Source organism: Schistocerca cancellata, chromosome 9 (genome assembly GCF_023864275.1).
Source record: "Schistocerca cancellata isolate TAMUIC-IGC-003103 chromosome 9, iqSchCanc2.1, whole genome shotgun sequence".
Taxonomy (NCBI): domain Eukaryota; kingdom Metazoa; phylum Arthropoda; class Insecta; order Orthoptera; family Acrididae; genus Schistocerca; species Schistocerca cancellata.
Genome location: NC_064634.1, coordinates 323,936,479 through 323,958,915, shown reverse-complemented (window position 1 = coordinate 323,958,915; position 22,437 = coordinate 323,936,479). Strand labels below are relative to the sequence as shown.

At 43.6% G+C, this 22,437-nt stretch overlaps 1 protein-coding gene and 1 pseudogene across 1 annotated transcript in view; both read right to left on the bottom strand.

Annotated features, from left to right (window-relative positions):
• LOC126100998 (fatty acid-binding protein, muscle-like) overlaps nucleotides 1-22,437 on the bottom strand; it is a 63,424-nt gene extending 40,987 nt beyond the window's left edge. The window contains exons 1-2 of the mRNA XM_049911663.1: nucleotides 22,389-22,437; nucleotides 5,620-5,835 (exon numbers count right to left, since the gene is read on the bottom strand). Of these exons, the coding sequence (XP_049767620.1) occupies nucleotides 5,620-5,755 (136 nt within the window). The 5' untranslated portion in view covers nucleotides 5,756-5,835; nucleotides 22,389-22,437. The remainder of the gene's footprint in view (nucleotides 1-5,619; nucleotides 5,836-22,388) is intronic.
• Nucleotides 21,693-21,810, bottom strand: LOC126102155 (5S ribosomal RNA; annotated as a pseudogene).

Here is a 22,437-nt window from a genome sequence, read left to right as displayed (position 1 = left end):
AGGAAGTATTTTTGTTCTATTATAAGCTTTATTAATGTATTTCATTAACCTAGTAATCAGTTAACTATGTGTTTTCAAGTTTTTGTCTATGCTGTGTATTGGTTCTGCTACTAGTACATTGGAATACATGCTTTATGTATGAAAAGAGAGAATTCTTCTTATGTATGGGATTTTTATATCTTATTTGTTGTATTAGCTGAGAAGTTTTTTTAATGTTTCTGTCTTCTTACAGAATGAGGTTTTCAGACTGTAATTGTATCCTACAAACCTGTAAGTGGAGCATTTTCTGAAATCTGGCGTCGTCTTCATAGGGATATTCGGTTTATGGATTTTTGGTTGGCTTCGGAGGACAGGTGAAGTGGGACTATTCTCTGTCAGTTTTCTTTTATCCGTGTTATTCAGTAACATGTGTATAATCTTCAGAGAGTTTTTGACTTTTGTCTGTAATTAGTTGGTGGGGCATTATTTTACTCTTGTGAAGTTATTTTGTGTGATGAATTCCTGTATTTTTTCAGTATATTGTTCTTTATCTATAAGTACAACTGTGTTACCCTCGTCAGCTTTTGAAATGATGACATTTTCATATTGAAGTTTTTTTCCTAAGTTTTCTAAGTGTTTCAGATTCTGTGTTTGTGTTGCTGCGTTTTCATGTTGGTTTGTATGTTATGTAGTCCTTTTTTATCAGTTCTGTATTTAATCCAATGTTGACACTGTTGTTTCCTCTTCTATCTAGATGAAGATTACATATAAAATCTAATTATAGAAGTAGAAGGCTTATGGAGAAGGGAAGATATGAGAGAAAACGGCAGTGTCAACACTGGATTAACGAGAGAATTGGTAAGAAAAAACACTAGTTTACAGCATGTACTTCGTTAGGTTGGCAATATATATGTAAACAAACCGAACAGAAAGAGACCTGCAGTGAAACCACAGTAGTTACGACTTTAAATCACAGTTTTCGGTAAAATATCTACAACTAGTGACAGTAGGCTAATAATGCTCCACACAAATTAGCACAAAGAACATGAAAATCGTGAAGGAAAAAGTTAGTGACATGAAAATGGGCTTATGTGTCGTAAGCGTAGTCATAGTGCAGCCTCCAGCATGGGACCAGGTGAGAGGAAACGCAGATGCCAGCCAAATATTCAAATAATTGTAAGTAACCACTGATTTATGTATAAAAATGTGAACTCTTTTATAATCTCCAAATATAGCATATCAAAAGAATACGGTATCATTTTAGATTTCATTGAAGATGCCTTAAAGAAAAAGCGGAAACGCTTCTGGAACAAATAAAATACAGTGGAATAAAAAAAGGCGGCTTTTATTTTCAAAAGATTTCTGATAGAGAAAACAAATACCAATTTTCGTGGTTGTGTCTTCAAAATTGACTTAATAGCGACATATTTCCAAAAACCGTTAGGGGTGGAATTCCGAAAAATCCATTCTTAGCGACGCCTACAGTGTACGACCAAAACTGTCCAGATTTCAGGTTTTTATCCTCAGCGCTTTGATATGGATGATGATGAGTTAGTCAAGACATTGCCTTTTATAAGCATAGATTGCGTGAATATGGAGTTTCGTCTCAGATGTGCAACTGGAGTCGACATTTCCTGTCGATAAGATCACAGTTCGTAGTAATTGACAGAGAGTCATCGAATAAAACGTGATATTTGGCGTTCCAGAAGGAAGTGATACAGGCTGTTTGCTCTTCCTAATCTATATAAACCATTTAGGAGAAAAACTTTCTTAGATTGTTTTCAGATGGAGCTGTCATTTACTGTCTGGAAAGCCATCAGAAGGTCAAAACCATTTGGAAAATTATATAGCCAAAATATCTATATGGTTCGAAAAGTGGTAGATGACCATAAATAAAGAAAAGTGTGAGTGCATCCACATGAGTACCAAAAGGAATTCGTTAAATTTCGGTTATGTGATAAACCACATAAACTTAAAGGCTGCAGATTCAACTAAATACGTCGGAACTATTCGGATCGACGGAGAAAATTGGAGAAGTTCAAAGGAGGGCAGTCCGTTCTGTACTATCGCGAAACAGGGCAGAGAGTGCCACGTATATGATAAGCGAACTGGGATGTCATTCATCAAAATAAAGGTGTTTATCGTTGTACTAAGGTATATTGGCATAATTTCAATCTCCAACGTTTTCCTCCAAATGCGGAAAATTTTTGTTAACACCCACCTACATACAGAGAAATGATCATTGTAATAAAATAAGAGTAAAAAACTTCCTGGCAGATTAAAACTGTATGCCGGACCGAGGCTCGAACTCGGGACCTCTGCCTTTCGCGGGCAAGTGCTCTACCGACTGAGCTACCCAAGCACGACTCATGCCCCATCCTCACAGCTTTAATTCCACCAGTACCTCGTCTCCTACCTTCCAAACTTCCTGCGAACCTTGCAGAACTAGCACTCCTGGAAGAAAGGATATTGCGGAGACATGGCTGCCACAGCCTGGGGGATGTTTCTAGAATGAAATTTTTAATCTACAGCAGAAAAAGCTGTGAGGAGGGGGCGTGAGTCGTGCTTTGGTAGCACAGTCGGTAGAGCATTTGCCCGCGAAAGGCAAAGGTCCCGAGTTCGAGTCTCGGTCCGGCACACAGTTTTAATCTCCCAGGAAGTTTCATATCAGCGCACATTCTGCTGTAGAGTGAAAATTTCATTCTAAAATAAGAGTAATCAGCCCTCACATGAAAGATTTAAGTGTTTCTTTTTCCCCATGAGTTGTTATGGAGTGGAACGGTAGAGAAATAATGAGAAAGAGGTTTCTTCTGCCAGGCACTTAAGTGTGAACAGCAGAGTAGTTACGTAGGTGTAGATACAGATTTACAGCCATTTGACTAACTTTTATGGTTGAATATAAGGTCTCATTCTGAGTCTCTACAATTACTATCATAATGTCATTCAAACCATTTCCCTCCGTTCTCTAGTAATTTTAAAATAACAGTGCAGCTGCAAGAATAACTACGGCGGACTGCTTTGCTGACCGCCGTATTTTGCACGTGGATCAAGGGAACTGAGAGCGTATCGAACTTTAAAAGTCGGGGGCTTTCGGCATAACATAAGTGGTTGTAAGAGCCAATAGTCTAAATAGCACCAAGGCACGTAAGTTGTTTGATGATTGAACATTGACATGATGTGAATTCCATTTTCAAGAAGTCATAGTGGTTGCTAATAAACTACATCGTCCTGTATATTAACGTGACATTGCCCATGTTCGACGTCAACGTGCGATAAGCATTCATAGACGGCAGGCGGCAGCATTGCCGAGGCAACCGTGGTGAACTAAGGGCTGCAGATGACAGAGATGAACGACTGCTACGGACACGTGTACGGGCGGATACGCGTATCACCGTTGAGCGACTGACTGCCCAGATGAACCAAAGGGCTACCAACAGTCTCTCCTCAACGGCCATTTAGCTAACCTTGTAGCGCATGGGCTTCAGCAGCTAGCGCCTGGGTCATCGACGACGAACGCTGGAATTTGCACGCAAATACCGCATCTGGGCGTTCACTGAGTGGCGATAGGTGGTCTTTTCAAATGAATAGAGTCTTATGCTCCATCAGACAGATGGGCGTTGGCGTGTTCGGTGTGAATCGTCTAAAACCAAACTCCCTGAAAGCAGGAGGGAGTGTTATGGCGAGGGGAATGTTTTGGTGACATTTCCTGGGTGATCTCGTCATGTTTGACTGCTTCCTTCAAACGTTTGCACCACACTGAGCCTTCTGCTGTGGGTGTCACGTATTAAAGGGTAGACACAGATGGCTCTCTGTTAGCTATGACACTATCCTATTGTTGGCGAACGGCGTTGAAACTATTATCTGTACCTCCACTACCCCTCAGGTGGCATATGCCGTCATCCGAATAAAATCGACGTCGTCTTTCCAGATGTACTAATCTTTTTTTTTTTTCGGCACTGTATAAGTTGCCGCTGATGGGTATGTACTTCCTACACTAATACAACAATAAATTAAGTAAAGGTATAATAACATGACATATTTTCCATATCTGCAAGCTATAGGTAATCACAAACACAAGAATTTATCATTTAAGTTTCCTCAGCCTCTGTGATACTTTTTCGTTCTCAGAGATATATATACAGGGTGTTTGGAAAAGAACTCTGTAGTTTTAAGTATAAATTTAATAGGTAAATTAACGAAAAATTATATCAATGAGTACATATCATGAAAGAGAATTCCTTCAAGTTTTGTTTAATGTAAATAGACTTCAGCGTGGACGCCATTTCTTGCCCTGCACACATCGAGACGATATTCCACTTCTCGCCACGTATTCACCAAATTTCAAATGTAACTGTCCCAACCGCCACGACAATTCATTCTCATAAATGATTGATGTCTGTGATCACCAATTCTGTGTAGAAAGTCAACAACAAACTCATACCTTTCGATTTTATCAATAGGTTTTATTTGATGTAACAGCTACAATTTGTAGCCGTACAACTTAAGTCTTTTACGCACATCATCCACAGTACATTTAGGCACTCCTAATTGTAGACTACGTCTGGCAAATGATTTCTTCGGCTCCTAACACACGAAACACGGATCTGTTCAACAATGTCTTCAGCAATTCTCGGTCTACCTGGTGATTTTACTTTTAAAACACTACCGTTTCCCTTGAAAGACTTTAGCCACTGACGGATAGTTTTTGCTGTAGGTGGTTCACCACCATACTGACGTCTAAAATCACATTGCACTGTTATAACTGACTCAGTTTTCACAAGCCAAATAACACACTGCGCTTTCTGTTTCGGAGCACACATGGTTGCTCAGTTGTTCTGCATTGCATTGCACGCACGCCAGGACTGAACTGAAGGAACAGAGGTAAAGAAGAGGACTGGTGCCGCCTCAAGGTCAAGCAGACCGGCCAACTACAGGGGAGCCAAATTTGGGGAGTTGCTGAATCAAACACCACAAACTAGAATAGTGTATGTCATCTTGTACAGATTCTAGGGCACATTAAAACTAGGGATTTATTTTTCAGATACACTGTACTTTCGTTATCTGTTGTTATGCCTATTTCTTAAGAACGCCAAACGCTGGAGAACAAATTCATGTATTGCCAATTTTGGAAACCCTTCTAACAAATATCAAGTCTCCTCTATTATTAAACTTCCATTGTTCTCTTTTCCTACCGCTTCGTAGCATTTTACACATGGTTATCAAAATAAAAATTGTGTGACGTGAATGTGTGGGTGTCTGTACAACATCAAATGCAAGTACAACAACATAACAGACACAACTCTTTCTAGGGCGGTGGTAATTTCGAGTTCAGAACAATATAATTTGGAAAGATAACAGTTCGGTTTATATCTATCTTCCCGACAATTTAACAATAAGCACCGTAGGCGAAACTAAGAAGAATTATGTAGATTTCCAGTAAATGTTCGTAGACAGCAGAAGTGGCAGAGGATTCTCCGATATAACAGAAATACAAAACGTGGGGCCTCATATGAACGCCACACAGCTGTCAGTGGAGAGTAATCGGAAACACTGAAAGTTTATTCATGAAGTGAATTACACTGAAACACTTCGGTCTGCAGTTGTCAGCAATCGTAGTTTATGCAAAGGCGTGTCACTCACCCATTTCGTAGATGAAGTCTTCCACGTTCTCTTGAGTGTCAACGTCAAGTTTATATACTATTCCAGAGAACTGTTTCATCGATTTTCGGTTGGAGACGACGTCGCTGGCAGATTCTACGGCTGAACCAAGAGTCATGATGGACACGTGAACAATGGATGTTAACAAGTTGCACGGAGCTGCACCTGAATATATAGCTGTGTAGCTGCCTTACTTCTCTGCAAAACAGGAAATACGATTAGATAACTATGTTATCAGATAGCTAAAACACAGTGCGCTGTAACCTGAAATTTGAGTGATATCAACGTGTAACGACGTACATCCTCCCGCGGTAAGTACCTCAGGCATATACTGTTCACGTTACTAACTGCGTATTGAAGGAAGCAGTTCACAGCCGAATATGTGTTTTAGGGACTAACGACGTAATTGAGCTCATACGAAACTTTGGGCTTAATTACGCTGATGACTGCTTAGTCCGCCAGTCAACATCATGAATGTCTTAAAGTGAGCATCACACATATCACTCTCAGTATTACAAAGGAAGTGTGATGTTGTGTTACTAGCTTGGGAAACCACAAAAGTTGGTTGAGTCCCCTAAATGGAAAATACTTCATACAAAGACATGTTTCCTTCTCGATATGAGAACGTTACCTCCCGAGTACAATATACAGGATGGGTACAAAAATATGGAAACACAAAAGAAGAACACATTACGGTGGGTAATACTATGCAGGGAAACCGTTGACGTTCGAAACAGCTTCCAGTCGTTCGGAAAGGATAAATGCAGATACTGTACAGTTTTCATGGGAATCTTATACCATTCTTCGAGCAAAATAATGGCAAATTCAGATGACGATGATGGACATGGATAGTAAAATGGTTCAAATGGCTCTGAAGACTATGGAACTTAACATCTGAGGTCATCAGTCCTCTAGACTTAGAAATACTTAAACCTAACTAACCTAAGGACATCACACACATCCATGACCGAGGAAGGATTCGAACTTGCGACCGCAGCAGCAGCGCGGTTCTGGACTGAAGCGCCTAGAACCGCTCGACCACGACGGCCGGCAAGTAGATAGTAATAAAGCATCCTTTTCTCCCAAGCAGGTCACAAAGGCTCAATAATATTGACGTCTGATGACAGTGGTGGCCAGCGACAGTTCATCTTCGTGCTCACAAAGCCAGTCCTGCAGGACTCGAGCTGTGTGAACAGGGGTCCTGTAATCTTGGAGCGCAGCATCAGCATTGCAGAACAAGCAATGCGCCATGGGATGGACCTGATCAGAGAAACTGGTGACATGCTACTTGGCAGTATTGCCTTGCAGATCAACTTTGGGGCCATGGAATACTGCAGTAAGTCTTCCAAAATCCTCACCGAGTCAGCACCGTGTATTCTTGGGACGTAACGCCAGCCAGTAGTCAGAAACAGTGTGAAACAACACTTATCTGACAAAATGACATTCTTTCACTGCTCCATACTCCAGTTTTATGGCTTCTGCACCGTGTCATTCCGGTTACAGGCATTTGCATCACTGATGAGTAGTTTTGGAATTGCAGGTACCTTCGTAATTCACAGTATATGAAACCCTTTCCTGTTGTTTTGGTGCTGACTGGGTTCGCGAGTATGATATTCAATTCTGTTGTGACTTTCACAGATGTCCTCCTCACTTTTTTCAGCAAAATCCTCTTCAGTGACCGTCTGTCGCTATCACTCAACGCACACTTTTGTCCGGGTTGTGACTTAGCAGACTTCCTCTTTCCTTGTGCGCCGTATAAATCTTGGATACATTACCTCCTGAAAATCTTACATACAATGCGTCCTGAAGCCGCGCGGTATTAGCCGAGTTGTCTGAGGCGCTGCAGTCATGGACTGTGCGGCTGGTCCAGGAGGAGGTTCGAGTCCTCCCTCGGGCATGGGTGTGTGTGTGTTTGTCCTTAGGATAATTTAGGTTAAGTAGTGTGTAAGCTTAGGGACTGATGACCTTAGAAGTTAAGTCCCATAAGGTTTCACACACATTTGAACATTTTTTTGCGTCCTGAAACCCCAAATATTTCAGCTCCCTTGATTACGGAACCAAGCACCATACGAGCACCAATAATTTGTCCACGTTCGAAGCTCCGACATAATACGCTCACAACTACACATAACACTATTCTGATCACGATTGACACTTCAAACGTATTGACGACATTGGGCGGGTGCCGTTCGTAGATAAATACTGTCCACTCCCACATTGCTAAGCAAACTTGCTACTTTTTGCTCCAAGATGATTCAAGATTTCCGTGAAAACTGTACAGGACTTGTATTTATCCTTTCCGGAAGAGTAGAAGCTGTTTTGAATGTCAACGGTTTTCTTACACCGTATTGCGCCTGGTAATGTGTTCGGTTTTTGTCGTGTTTCATCATTTTTGCGTCCATCCTGTATGTGGTACGCAGGAGGGAACATTGTCATATCGGGAAGGAAACATATCAATGTCTGAAGTACTTTCCATTTAGGGGATTGAACCAACTTTCATGGTTTCCCAACACAACTCTTCTTTTCTAATACTGAGAGTGATATGTGTGATGCTCACTTTAAAGCATTCATGATGTTGGCGGACTGTACTAGTTTAAGCTAATGTTCGTGATCAGCGTAATTAAGCCCAAATTTCGTATGAGCTCAATTACATCGTTAGTCCCTAAAACACATATGTGTGAACTGCTTCCTTTAGTACGCAGTTAGTAATCGTGAACAGTATATGCCTGAGATACAAGAGATTTCATTTAGCTTTCACCAATGTTGAATATGCCGTCCATCGGATGCATGACAGTTATCCAGACGAGAGTGAAACTTCAGGAGGCATGTCATGATTTGTTGCATTGATTCCCGTTGCTATACGGCGTTGCAGGTAACCCTAACTCGATGTAGGGGAGGCAGACGGAGTGTCCCAGAAACGTCCGCGGAAAAAGAATCACGTGTCATGATTTCAGGTGACCTTCGAGGCCAGCAGTGGAATGCGAGATCCCTACACGGTGGGAGGTGGAGGCTGGCAGATCCGCAACCTCGACCACGCCGCACTGTTGGAACTGAAATGCACCGGCTGAAGTGAGAACAGAATGCGCCTTTTGTTCCTGTGTTGTCACCGTCTCGGCCCGATGTACGTTGGGTGATGAACAAGCAAGTGAGCGAGCTCGCTAATGCTTGGAGTCCCCTGACAACAACCGCTTGAAAATGCGATTTACAACCGGCGCAAAGAAACTATTAGTTTCGGAGTATAGCTTGTTATCCACTAGTACTTCGGTTTTAAACAAAAGTAGAAACAAAAGATTAGTTCTAGTTAGAAAGAAACGGGCTCTTCCCCGCACTCTCCCCCCCCCCCCCCCCGCTATTCTATTATTTAAATAATCGAACTCCCATACATAAAACATCCGTTTCAAATATCTCAGTATTGATGACGTCATATGGCTCAAGCTATGTGTCTCACAATGATATAATCTGTCAGGTTTATTCAATGGCATATGACCATACAACCAGGAAACTTGTGATTAGTGATGACGCAATACAGGGGAGGACGAGGAGATTAGTGTTTGACAACCCGTCGACAGCGAGGTCATTAGAGATGGAGCACACGTTCGGATTAAGGAAGTATGGGGAAGGAAATCGGCCGTGGCTTTTCAAGGGCACCATCCCTGCATTTGCCTGAAATCATTTAGGGAAATCACGGAAAACCTAAATCAAGATGACCGGACGCGGTCTGAACCGTCATCCTCCCGAATGCGAATCCTGTGTGCTAATCAATGAACGATCCCGTTCACCTGATGATGAAGTTTTGCTGTGTGAGCAATAATTTTTTTTCCTTTCCTTATTTTGTGATGCGTGTAAGCGTGAAATTTCAAAAACATGGGAGATTATGTGTAAAGTTTCTTCGAAATGGCTAAGCGTTCTTATTCTCAGACACTGGGTGAACATAGTTTGAGTAATTTGTGCGCTGTGGGTTACGGTGCTTCAAGACATATGCACAGTTTCTAACTTTAAAACTGAGTTGGTGTGTTAAATTTTTAAACGTAAGACTACGCCTCTTAATAATTCGAATACTATAGCATTTTAAATTTTTTAATTCGTTCTATAATTCATCAGTTAATAAAAATAGTCAAGACCACAACAATCATTTATTTAAAAATGATGACACGTTTCGGCCTCTATGCTGCTCATCCTCAGATCTAACTCACTGTAAAGCTATAAAGAGTGTCAGATTAAATAGGAATGTCATAAACTAACATTGTGTGCGAGAAAGAAAGATCAACATCATCGCATTTACCCATGTGGCTGCAGCCGGCGGTGCACGGGACGGCTGCGTGAAATCACAATCGTTTACTTATGTTGATAGTTTTTTTTTATTGTTATTTCTTCCACACTCGGCACATACGGGCGGGTGAGCCCATCCCTCACCCGCCCGAAAATTTAAAGCTTTTTAAAGGTGAAAAGTAAAATGAAAGTTTAATAGATAAACCATAGACGAATTCTTGCATTTTTAATTAAAACAGTAATAATAACAGGTAAAATGAAACTCAATAAGGGCACATTTAAAACATGTAGCTGAATCACTAATACGTGAAAGAAACACTTTCGTATCAGTAGAAACTTGAAGGATTTGCTATGGAATTCTCCCGAATGCTGGCCAGGGAGGAGAGCAGGAACGTAGTGACATAAGGATGGAGGACTGCTGTATAGCAGCAATGGAGTAGGAGTGGCTGGTAGGACAGAAGAGGAAGTGGTGTAGAGAGGGGGAATTGGTGATACTCATGGTTATTTGGGAAAGGAGGGGGGGTGGGAAAAGAAAGGCAGATGGGGCAAAGTGTGGGCTAAAGAAATGTGGGAAGGAGAGGGAGAGGAAGCCCTGATAGGGTGGATTGGGTGGGGTCGACCTATAAATATTAGTATGGGCAAATGTCAACGCGGAGTTAATGATTTGGGAGGGGACAATGGTTGAAGACATGATTGAAGTTTCTTTGGGAGAGTATGTAGAGGGTGTGTAGGTGAAGGGTTGGTGGGCTGGCTGCTGTAGCCTAGCGGTTATTGGCACTTCAGTCGGGAACCACTCTGCTGCTACGGTCGCAGGTTCGAATCCTGCCTCGGGGATGGATGTGTGTGTTGTCTTTAGATTAGTTAGGTTTAAGTAGTAAGTCTAGGGGACTGATGACCTCAGATGTCAAGTCCCATAGTGCTTAGTGCCACTTTAACCATTTGAAGGGTTGGTGGGATATGTTGATAAAGGCGCGGTGGAATATGAAGATTGGAAAGTAGAGGGAAAACGATAGCACTATTGAGATGATGGCTGATCTGCCACGAGTTAAGTAAAGTGGAAAACGCGCATTCGTGCCACGTGACGTCAGTCTCAGCCAACAGACAATGGTTTACGAAAGTAGTGTCCAAATGAGCGAATAAAGATGTGGAAGAAAATATAAACATTTTGTATAATTTTATACAAAGAGTAGCTTATAAAAACTATATCAGTTAGTTGGTAGTAATAGTGTGAGCTATAAACAATTCATATTAAAAAGGCCAGTGTGACAGGCTACATGGCAACCAGTCGCCGCCTGGTGGCATTGATTGGCAGTTTCAGGGACACTGTTTCCACAGACATGTCGTCGTCAAGATGGCTGCTGGTAGCCAAAGATGTACCAGGAGGACGCTGCCTGTTGTTATGACGATGGCGTATGGTTATCGATATGCTCTGGCAAGGATGAAGCATCATCATTTTGAAATAAATGCTTATTGCCATCTTGACTGTTTTATTTTCTGATAACAATCTGCGAGCAGTGTTATCGTTCAAGAAGTATACCAAACAGTTAACATCAATCTTCACTTGTCCATGGAAGCAGTTAGACGAGCTACTCAACTAGGCCAGGTGGTTCTTTTATCTGTTGAGTTATACGGTTCAATTATTAAAATTAGTTCAAAAACTGACAACATTAAAAAAATTCGTATTGTTTTGCTGAAGATAAAATATTTCCGGTGAATCAGAGTTATTAAAACTGGTTAAAACAAGTATAATGAAACGTTTGCCTAGTATGAGAAAAGTTGCGCCATATTATACCCATCTACTAGAGCAGGTTGCTGAGTTTGGTAGCAACCTACTTTGATGAAGGTGTTTCGATCATTGTTCTTTATTATTGCTTTTGATGCCTAATTTACGAACTGAAGAAAAAGAAGGAAAGACAGAAAATACCAATAATTTTAATCATAACATACGTACATTTACTACCGAATTGTCGCCCTGCCTATCGACATGTAAATTTTTCCCATTAGTTCGCTTATTGCGCGAGGGGACAGGCTGAAATCTTTATAAAAGTGTATTAATATGGCCAACGAAACGTATGGAATTACATAATTGTTCAATTGGATCGTAAAGGGCTTGTCTAAAGCCCGGTAGTGGCAGACCATCCAAGATATCAATAACAGCTATTATTACGGAAAGTAGACATAATCAATGAGAAACAGTCATTATGGTGGATGCGTAGAGCATGGGCTTTTCTTTTGTGTTGTGTTGTGATTGGCAGAAATGAAACATTTAGTAATTATTTCCTGCATGAATCGGATATTGTAGCAATAATTTAAGTATACCATTAAATGTCTTTGGCGCCGCGTTAATTTAAATTTGTGCAATGATCTTATTTCACGGAACACTATTTTATAGCTCACAACAATGATCTAGTTCGCATAAGCGTTACTCCAATCCTTTGCTAACTGGTTCAGTGGGTCAAATCCACTTTCGGGCATCATTATGAGTACCTGCATAATAATTTGTTGGGGCACATTTGCAACAAAATATATCACCGATTCTGCTGTTCGTAGGTAGTTTTGTGGAACTATGTGGTACCAGATGCCTACGCACAAGTCACGTGATTCCCGCTGACTTGGGTACGCGATGACGGCGCTCGATAGAAACCCAGATGGGAACCATCGGTTTCACATCAGGCAAATTTGGTGACCAAGAAATTTCACTATCATGCTCCTCGAACCACTGTATCACGATTCTGGGTTCGAGACACGGACAATTATGTTGCTAAAACATGACATCGTTGTCAGGGAAGACATCAGGGGCGAAGGGATGCAGGTGGTCGGCAGCTGACCCGGTCTTCGTACACTCCAGGAGAATGCAATCGCAGGAGAATGTCTATCATAGCATAATACTGTTCCCACCGGCCTGCGTCTGTGGTGCGGTGCGCGTTTTGAGCAGCGGATCGCCTGTGTGACTGCGTTTGTGGAGATGACCGTTGCCATGGTGTAGCACAAACGTGATTCAACCGACAAGCCGACACGTGTTACTGCCGTGAACATCTACGGAAAGAGAACAGTGAAACAGTACTAGGCGACAAATAATTGGACGTCCACGATTCTTTACAAAACGTGACGTGGGGTTCGGGGCTTGTCTGCCCTGTGAAATAGAATAGATAGTGATATGTGGCATCTCTGCTGAAAGAGCAAATTGTTGATAACGTGCGAGTGTTTCGGAGCCCCCCCATTCACCGTACACTGTCGAACGTGGAGATACGCAGCAGACCATCCATACTTCACATGTTGAACCAACGGAGTCGTCAGTTACAATTGCAGTGCGCACTGGACCATCGGGATTCGACCATAGATCAATGGAAAGGTGTCGGCTCTTAGAGTGAACTACATTTCTGCTACGCTGGGTCAATGTTCGTCTCCACGAACGCCGTCATCGAGGTGAACGGCGGCTCGAGACGTGCAGCACACCACGGACCCAGGCTGGCGGGAGCAGTACAATGCTATGGGCGACATTCTCCTGCGCTTCATGAGACCCGTAATAGTAATCGGAGACTCTCTGACTGCTGCGAATCACCAGCGTCCCTTCATGCTTGATGTCTTCTCCTACGGCGATGTCGTTTTTCAGCGGTATAATTGTCTGTGTCTCGAAGCCAGAACCATGCTACAGTGGTTTGAGGAGCTTTATAGTGAACTGAAGTTGATGTCTCGATTGCCAAAATCGTCCAGTTTAAACCTATGGAACCCACCTAGGTCACTATCTGGTGCCATTAATGCGTTCCAAATCAGTGGCTCGTTATTTAAACGAATTACTTGACCTGTGAGTAGACATGTAATGCCGCATACCTCCACAAACCTACCTACAAACTGTCGGATCCGTGGTACGCTGAATCAGTTTTGTATTTCATTCCAAAGACGGACAAACAAGTGGTCACAATGTTATGACTCATCAGTGTATTTACTGTACAATTTACGTCTTGTTAGTTTGATAAAAATCATTCTGATCTGTAGGACACAACACGTTATGGTGAACATTCACATTTTCATGTTGATCTTGGTGAATGATGCCATGTTTCCCAAAATGTTTGTTTTTGATAGGATAGTGAGAAGAAATGTTGTGTTAAGATATCTATGAGTGGAAAGTATATGACCATCTTCTTAATAGCACGTTACTCGACCTTTGGAACGCTATACACCTGGTAGGTTTTCTGGAAGTATGTGGTGCACTAGATGTCTAACATGTTGTTGTGGTCTTCAGTCCTGAGTCTGGTTTGATGCAGCCCTCCATGGTACTTCATCCTGTGCGAGCTTCCCAGTACCTACTGCAGCCTACATCCTTCTGAATCTGCTTAGTGTATTCATCTCTTGGTCTCCCTCTACGATTTTTACCCTCCACGCTGCCCTCCAATACTAAATTGGTGATCCCTTGATGCCTCAGAACCTGCCCTACCAGCCGATCCCTTCTTCTAGTCAAGTTGTGCCACAAACTCCTCTTCTCCCCAATTCTATTCAATACCTCCTCATTAGTTATGTGATCTACCCATCTAATCTTCAGCATATGTCTAACATAGGTAACGCAATTTTAGTAAATTCAAGGCCAGTAATTTTTGTGCGCTTACCTGGTGGGTGATAGCGTCCCATATGTGTTCCATCGGGTTCATACTACGCAAATCTGTTGCGCAAGATATCAACGTAAGTTCACTATCAAGTTCCTCAAACCACTGTGACACGATTCTGCACGAATATTTGTTCCTGCTGCAAGACGCCATCGCCCTCTAGGAAGCGTGAAAGGATATAATATTCACGTAGTCAACAAATACCTTGTCGCCTTCGATTACAATTGTTGGTTCAATGAAAGCCCAGTATAACTTCCGTGGCGCAGTGCATAATTCGATCAGCCATTCGTCTAGATGATAGGCTACCTGATCACAAGAAATGTCATTCATCGGCCGGCCGAGGTGGCCGAGCGGTTCTAGGCGATACAGTCTGTAGCCGCGCGACTGCTATGGTCGCAGGTTCCAATCCTGCCTCGGGCATGGATGTGTGTGATGTCCTTAGGTTAGTTAGGTTTAAGTAGCTCTAACTTTGTCATTCATCCGATCGACCGACAAATTTCGATTGGTCTGATGTCCCATCTGCAAGATAAAGTCTCCAATTAAAATTCAGGATGTCGCTGAGATCAACAGGGTAAGACGTAGTGGTCGGCCGCGTGGGACTAGCCGAGCGGTCTTGGGCGCTGCAGCCGTGGACTGTGTGGCTAGTCCCGGCGGAGGTTCGAATCCTCCCTCGGGCATGGGTGTGTGTGTTTGTCCTTAGGATAATTTAGGTTAATTAGTGTGTAAACTTAGGGACTGATGACCTTAGCAGTTAAGTCCCATAAGATTTCGCACACATTTGAACATTTTTTTCGTTGTGGTCGTTTGCTGCCGTGGTCAACAGTTTCCTCTGAACGGTGTGCTTCGAAACCCATGTACGTGACCAACATTATAGTCCACCGTCAGATCTGACACAGATCCCGCGGCATCTAACGTCCAAGCTTCTCAACTCCACGTTCTGCCATGTGACGTGGACGTCCAACACTTCGTAGCGTACAAGTGTCTTCAACCAGATTCTACACACGGTCACGATACACACTAATCTCTCCTTCGTCAGAGTAGAAAAATTGGTTCAAATGGCTCTGAGCACTATGGGACTTAACTTGTGAGGTCATCAGTCCCCTAACTAACCTAAGGACATCAGACACATCCATGTCCGAGGCAGGATTCGAACCTGCGACCGTAGCGGTCGCGCGGTCCCAGACTGTAGCGCCTAGAACCGCTCGGCCACCCTGACCGGCTGTCAGAGTAGCTTATGGCATTGGAACTCTCCATTTTCGGCCCGTATTGTCGCTAGAGTGATTCTTCAGCCTCCTCTGCTCTTCTTTCGTACTTTTCATACCGCGTTATATGTCCGCAGCGGAACCAGGCGGCATTTAATCTTGGGGTGGGTAGCGATCCCAATGTTTGGGTACATCAGAGTAGATTATCACCTCTCCAAATGAAACTTCATAACAAGTGTCTCATGACATGAGAGAATCGTTTTATAATACATAAAAATAGTAACATGTATTAGGAATATTTAATGGGGCATTCTGTCGATCAGTTTCAATGAATGTTAAGAACCTCGGTCCGGCACACAATTTTAATTTGCCAGGAAGTTTCATATCAGCGCACATTCCGTTGCAAACTTCAAATCTCATTCTGTCTAGAGAGAGACTCCGCATACCACCATACGGTGCGTGTCTGAAGGTACCCAGTACCACTACCAGCCGTTTCCTTTCCTATTCCATTCGCAAATCGAACGAGGGAAAAACGACTGTCTATATGCCTTCGCATGAGCCCTAATTTCTCCTTTGTGGTCCTTACGCCCAATATATGTCGGTGGCAGTATAATCGGTCGGCGCCCAGTTTCAAATGCCGGTTCTCTAACTCTTCTCAATTGTGTTTCTCGCAAAGAACGTCGCCTTCCCTCCAGGGATTCCCATTTGAGTTCCCGAAGTATCTCCGTAACACTTACGTGTTGTTCGAGTCTACCGGTAACAAACCTCGCCTCTGAATTGCTTCGATGTCGTCCTTCAGTCCGACCTGGTACGGATCTCAAACACTCGAGCGGTACTCGAGAATAGGTCGCACGAGGGTCCTATGTGCGGTCTGCTTTAAAGGTGAACCACTCATTCCTAAAATTCTTCCAATACATCAAAGTCAACCATTCACCTTTCCTACCACAGTTCTCACATGTTCGTTCCATCTCATATCGTTTTGCAGCGTTACGCCCAGATATTGAAATGACTTCACTGTGTCAGGCAGGACACTAGTAATACTATGTCCTAGCATTACAGGTTTGATCCTCCTACTCACCCTCATTAATTTAAATATTTCCAAATTAAGGCTAGCTGCCATTCATAACCCCAACTACAAATTTTGTCGTTCTGTATCTTCCTGCAGCCACTCCACTTCGACACCCTACCGTACACCACGGCATCATCAGAAAATAACCGCAGATTGCTCACATCCTTTCCGCCAAATTATTTATGTATACAGAGAACAACAGCGGTCCTATCACTCTTTCCTGGGGCACCGCAGGCGATACCCTTGTCTCTGATGAACACTCACCATCGAGAACAACATACTGGGTTCTACTATTTAAGAAGTCCTCGAGCCACTCACATATCTGTGAATCTATTCCATATGCTCGTACCTTCGCTAACAGCCTGCAATGGGGTGCCGGGTCAAATGATTTCCGGAAATCTAAAAATATGGAATCTGCCTGTTATCCTTCATCCATCTACGTCTACTTGATTACTCTGCTATTCACAATAAATTGCCTGGCAGAGGGTTCAATGAACCACCTTCATGCTGTCTCTCTGCCGTTCCACTCTCGAAAGGCACGCGGGAAAAACGAGCACTTAAATTTTTCTGTGCGAGCTCTGATTTCTCTCATTTTATCGTCATGATTATTTCTCCCTATGTAGGTGCGTGCCAACAGAATGTTTTCGCAATCGGAGGAGAAAATTGGTGATTGAAATTTCATGAGAAGATCCCGTCGCAAAGAAAAACGCCTTTGTTTTAATGATTGCCACGTATCATGTCTGTGACATTATCTCCCCTATTTCGCGATAATACAAAACGAGCTGCCCTTCTTTGTACTTTTTCGTTGTCATCCGTCAGTCCCACCTGATGCGGATCCCACACCGCACAGCAATACTCCAGAATAGGGCGGACAAGCGTAGTGTAAGTAGTCTCTTTGGTAGACCTGTTGCATCTTCTAAGTGTTCTGCCAATGAATCGCAGTCTTTGGTTTGCTCTATCAACAATATTATCTATGTGATCGTTCCAATTTAGGTTATTTGTAATTGTAATCCCTAAGTATTTAGTTTAATTTACAGCTCTCAGATTTGTGTGACTTATGGCGTAATCGAAATTTAGCTGATTTCTTTTAGTACTCATATGAATAACTTCACACTTTTCTTTAATCAATGTCAATTGCCACTTTTCGCACCATACGGATATCTAAATCATTTTTCAAGCCGTTTTGATCATCTGATGACTTTACAAGACGGCAAATGACAGCATCATCTGCAAACAATCTAAGACGGCTACTCAGATTGTCTCCTATGTCGTTAATATAGATCGGGAACAATAGAGGGCCTATAACGCTTCCTTCAGGAACGCCGGATATTACTTCTGTTTTAGTCGATGGCTTTCCATCTATTACTACGAACTGTGACCTTTCTGCCAGGAAATCATGAATCCAGTCGCACAACTGAGGCGATACACCGTAGGCACGTAGTTTCGTTAGAAGACGCTTGTGAAGAACGGTGTCGAAAGCCTTCTGGAAATCTAGAAATATGGAATCCATTTGACATCCCCTGTCGATAGCACTTATTACTTCATGAATATAAAGAGCTAGTTGTGTTTCACAAGAACGATGTTTTCTGAATCCTTGCTGACTATATGTCAATAAATCTTTTTCTTCGAGGTACTTCATAATGTTCGAATACAGTATATGTTCTAAAACCCTGCTGCAAATCGACTTTAGTGATATAAGCCTGTAATTCAGCGGATTACTCCTACTTCCCTTTTTGAGTATTGGTGTGACTTGAGCAATTTTCCATTCTTTAGGTATGGATCTTTCTGTGAGAGAGTGGTTGTATGTAATTGCAAAATATGGAGCTATTTTATCAGCATACTCTGAGAGGAACCTGACTGGTACACAATCTGGACCGGAGGCCTTGCCTTTATATAGTGATTTAAGCTGTTTTGTTACACCGAGGATATCTACTTCTATGTTTCTCATCTTGGCAGTTGTTCTTAATTGGAATTCAGGAATACTTACTTCGTCTTCTTTGGTGAAGGAGATTCGGAAAACCGTGTTTAATAACTCTGCTTTAGCGGCACTATCATCAGTGACTTCACCGTTGTTGTCGCGCAGTGAAGGTATTGATTGCGTCTTGCCACTGGTGTGCTTTATACTGTACACTCCTAGAAATGGAAAAAAGAACACATTGACACCGGTGTGTCAGACCCACCATACTTGCTCCGGACACTGCGAGAGGGCTGTACAAGCAATGATCACACGCACGGCACAGCGGACACACCAGGAACCGCGGTGTTGGCCGTCGAATGGCGCTAGCTGCGCAGCATTTGTGCACCGCCGCCGTCAGTGTCAGCCAGTTTGCCGTGGCATACGGAGCCCCATCGCAGTCTTTAACACTGGTAGCATGCCGCGACAGCGTGGACGTGAACCGTATGTGCAGTTGACGGACTTTGAGCGAAGGCGTATAGTGGGCATGCGGGAGGCCGGGTGGACGTACCGCCGAATTGCTCAACACGTGGGGCGTGAGGTCTCCACAGTACATCGATGTTGTCGCCAGTGGTCGGCGGAAGGTGCACGTGCCCGTCGACCTGGGACCGGACCGCAGCGACGCACGGATGCACGCCAAGACCGTAGGATCCTACGCAGTGCCGTAGGGGACCGCACCGCCACTTCCCAGCAAATTAGGGACACTGTTGCTCCTGGGGACCATTCGCAACCGTCTCCATGAAGCTGGGCTACGGTCCCGCACACCGTTAGGCCGTCTTCCGCTCACGCCCCAACATCGTGCAGCCCGCCTCCAGTGGTGTCGCAACAGGCGTGAATGGAGGGACGAATGGAGACGTGTCGTCTTCAGCGATGAGAGTCGCTTCTGCCTTGGTGCCAATGATGGTCGTATGCGTGTTTGGCGCCGTTCAGGTGAGCGTCACAATCAGGACTGCATACGACCGAGGCACACAGGGCCAACACCCGGCATCATGGTGTGGGGAGCGATCTCCTACACTGGCCGTACACCACTGGTGATCGTCGAGGGGACACTGAATAGTGCACGGTACATCCAAACCGTCATCGAACCCATCGTTCTACCATTCCTAGACCGGCAAGGGAACTTGCTGTTCCAACAGGACAATGCACGTCCGCATGTATCCCGTGCCACCCAACGTGCTCTAGAAGGTGTAAGTCAACTACCCTGGCCAGCAAGATCTCCGGATCTGTCCCCCATTGAGCATGTTTGGGACTGGATGAAGCGTCGTCTCACGCGGTCTGCACGTCCAGCACGAACGCTGGTCCAACTGAGGCGCCAGGTGGAAATGGCATGGCAAGCCGTTCCACTGGACTACATCCAGCATCTCTACGATCGTCTCCATCGGAGAATAGCAGCCTGCATTGCTGCGAAAGGTGGATATACACTGTACTAGTGCCGACATTGTACATGCTCTGTTGCCTGTGTCTATGTGCCTGTGGTTCTGTCAGTGTGATCATGTGATGTATCTGACCCCAGGAATGTGTCAATAAAGTTTCCTCTTCCTGGGACATTGAATTCACGGTGTTCTTATTTCAATTTCCAGCAGTGTATATGACCAGAATCTTTTTGAGTTTTCTGTCAGATTTAGAGACAGAATTTCGTTGTGGAAATTATTAAAAGCATCTCGCACTGAAGTACGTGCTATATTTCGAACTTCTGTAAAACGTTGCCAATCTTGGGGAATTTGCGTTATTTTAAATTTGGCATGCTTTTTTCGTTGCTTCTGCAACAACGATCTGACCCGTTTTGTGTACCATGGGGGATCAGTACCATCACTTATTAATTTATGTGGTATATATCTCTCAATTGCTGTTGATACTATCCCTTTGAAAACATTTCGCAACTTCTCTACACCTACATGATCAGATCGGAAGGAGTGATGAGTGTCCCTTAGAAAGGAGTTAAGAGCATTTTATCAACTTTTTTAAATTGGTACACTTTGCGTTTCTTTTTGATGGTTGTAGGTGTTACGGTATTCAGCCTAGCAGCAACTGTCTTGTCGCTAATCCCTGTATTCGTCATAGTACTCACTATCTGTCCAGGATTATTTGTTGCTAAAAGGTCAAGTATGGCTTTGGCAACCATTTACGCTTCGAGTGGGCTCATGAACTAATTGTTCAAAATCATTTTCTGAGAATGCATTCCGTACAGTATCGTATGATTTTTTTATGCCTGCCGCCGGCTTTAAACGTATAATTTTTCCAGCATATCGAGGGTAGATTGAAGTCAGCACCGACTATAATTGTATGAGCGGGGTACTTATTTGAAATGAGACACAAGTTTCCTTTGAAATGTTCAGCAACTATGTCTTCTGAGTTGCGGGGTCGGTAAAACGATCCAAATAATAGTTTAGTCCGATTGTCAGGTATAACCTCTACCCATACTGTTTCACATGAACTATCTACTTCAATTTCACTACAAGGCAAACTACCTCTGACAGCAATAAACATTCCACCACCAACTGTATTTAATCTATCCTTTCTGAACACTGTTAGATCGTTTGAAAAAATTTCGGCTGATTTCCGGCTTTAGCCAGCTCTCTATACCTACAACTATTCGAGCTTCCATAGTTCGCAGTATATCATGTGAGAAAAGGCAAGCTGAGGTTCGCACCAGCGATGTTTCTAAAACCATGCTAATTCCATAAGTGTTACAAGTGCACATGTACAAGTGCAATATTTAGTTTCTGTCTTCTTACATTGGTGACACCGAGAAGCAAAAGCACTCAGTCTTCAGGCCAAAAGTGGCCCATCGGGACCATCCGACTGCCGTGTCATCCTCAGATTAGGATGCGGATAGAAGTAGCGTGTGGTCAGCACACCGCTCTCCCGGTCGTTATGATGGTTTTCATTGACCGGAGCCGCCACTATTCGGTCGAGTAGCTCCTCAATTGGCATCACGAGGCTGAGTGCACCCCGAAAAATGGCAACAGCGCATGGCGACCCGGATGGTCACCCATCCAAGTGCCGACCACGCCCTACAGCGCTTAACTTCGGTGATCTGACGGGAACCAGTGTATCCACTGCGGCAAGGCCGTTGCCTACCAAGAAGGGTAAGATGTGTTAAATGGATTTTAGTAAATATTAACTGTCTGCCTGTAAATATTAGCTGTCTACCAGTAAGAAAATGAGGCATCGGCCTTGCCACAGTGGATACACCGGTTCCCGTGAGATCACCGAAGTTATGCGCTGTCGGTCTTGGCCAGAGCTTGGATGGGTGACTATCCAGGCCGCCATGCGCTGTTGCAATTTTTCGGGGTGCACTCAGCCTCGTGATGCCAATTGAGGAGCTACTCGACCGAATAGAAGCGGCTCCGGTCAATGAAAACCATCATAACGACCGGGACAGCGGTGTGCTGACCACACGCCCCTCCTATCCGCATCTTCATCTGAGGATGACACGGCGGTCGGATGGTCCCGATGGGCCACTTGTGGCCTGAAGACGCAGTGCTAGTGCTAGTAAGAAAATGAAAGAAAATATTCGAGCCTCACATGGAAGTGACACAACAGTCAGTAAAGTGGAAGCTAGAACGTGCGTAGTTTCTTCAGGAAGTGGCTTAGATTGTAAAATTTCCACTTGTTGCTAGTAATCATGATTTATCTTAAGGCGAGCTACTTACCGAACTCATAGTAGAAGTCCTCCATGTTCTCTTGGCTGTCGACATCGAG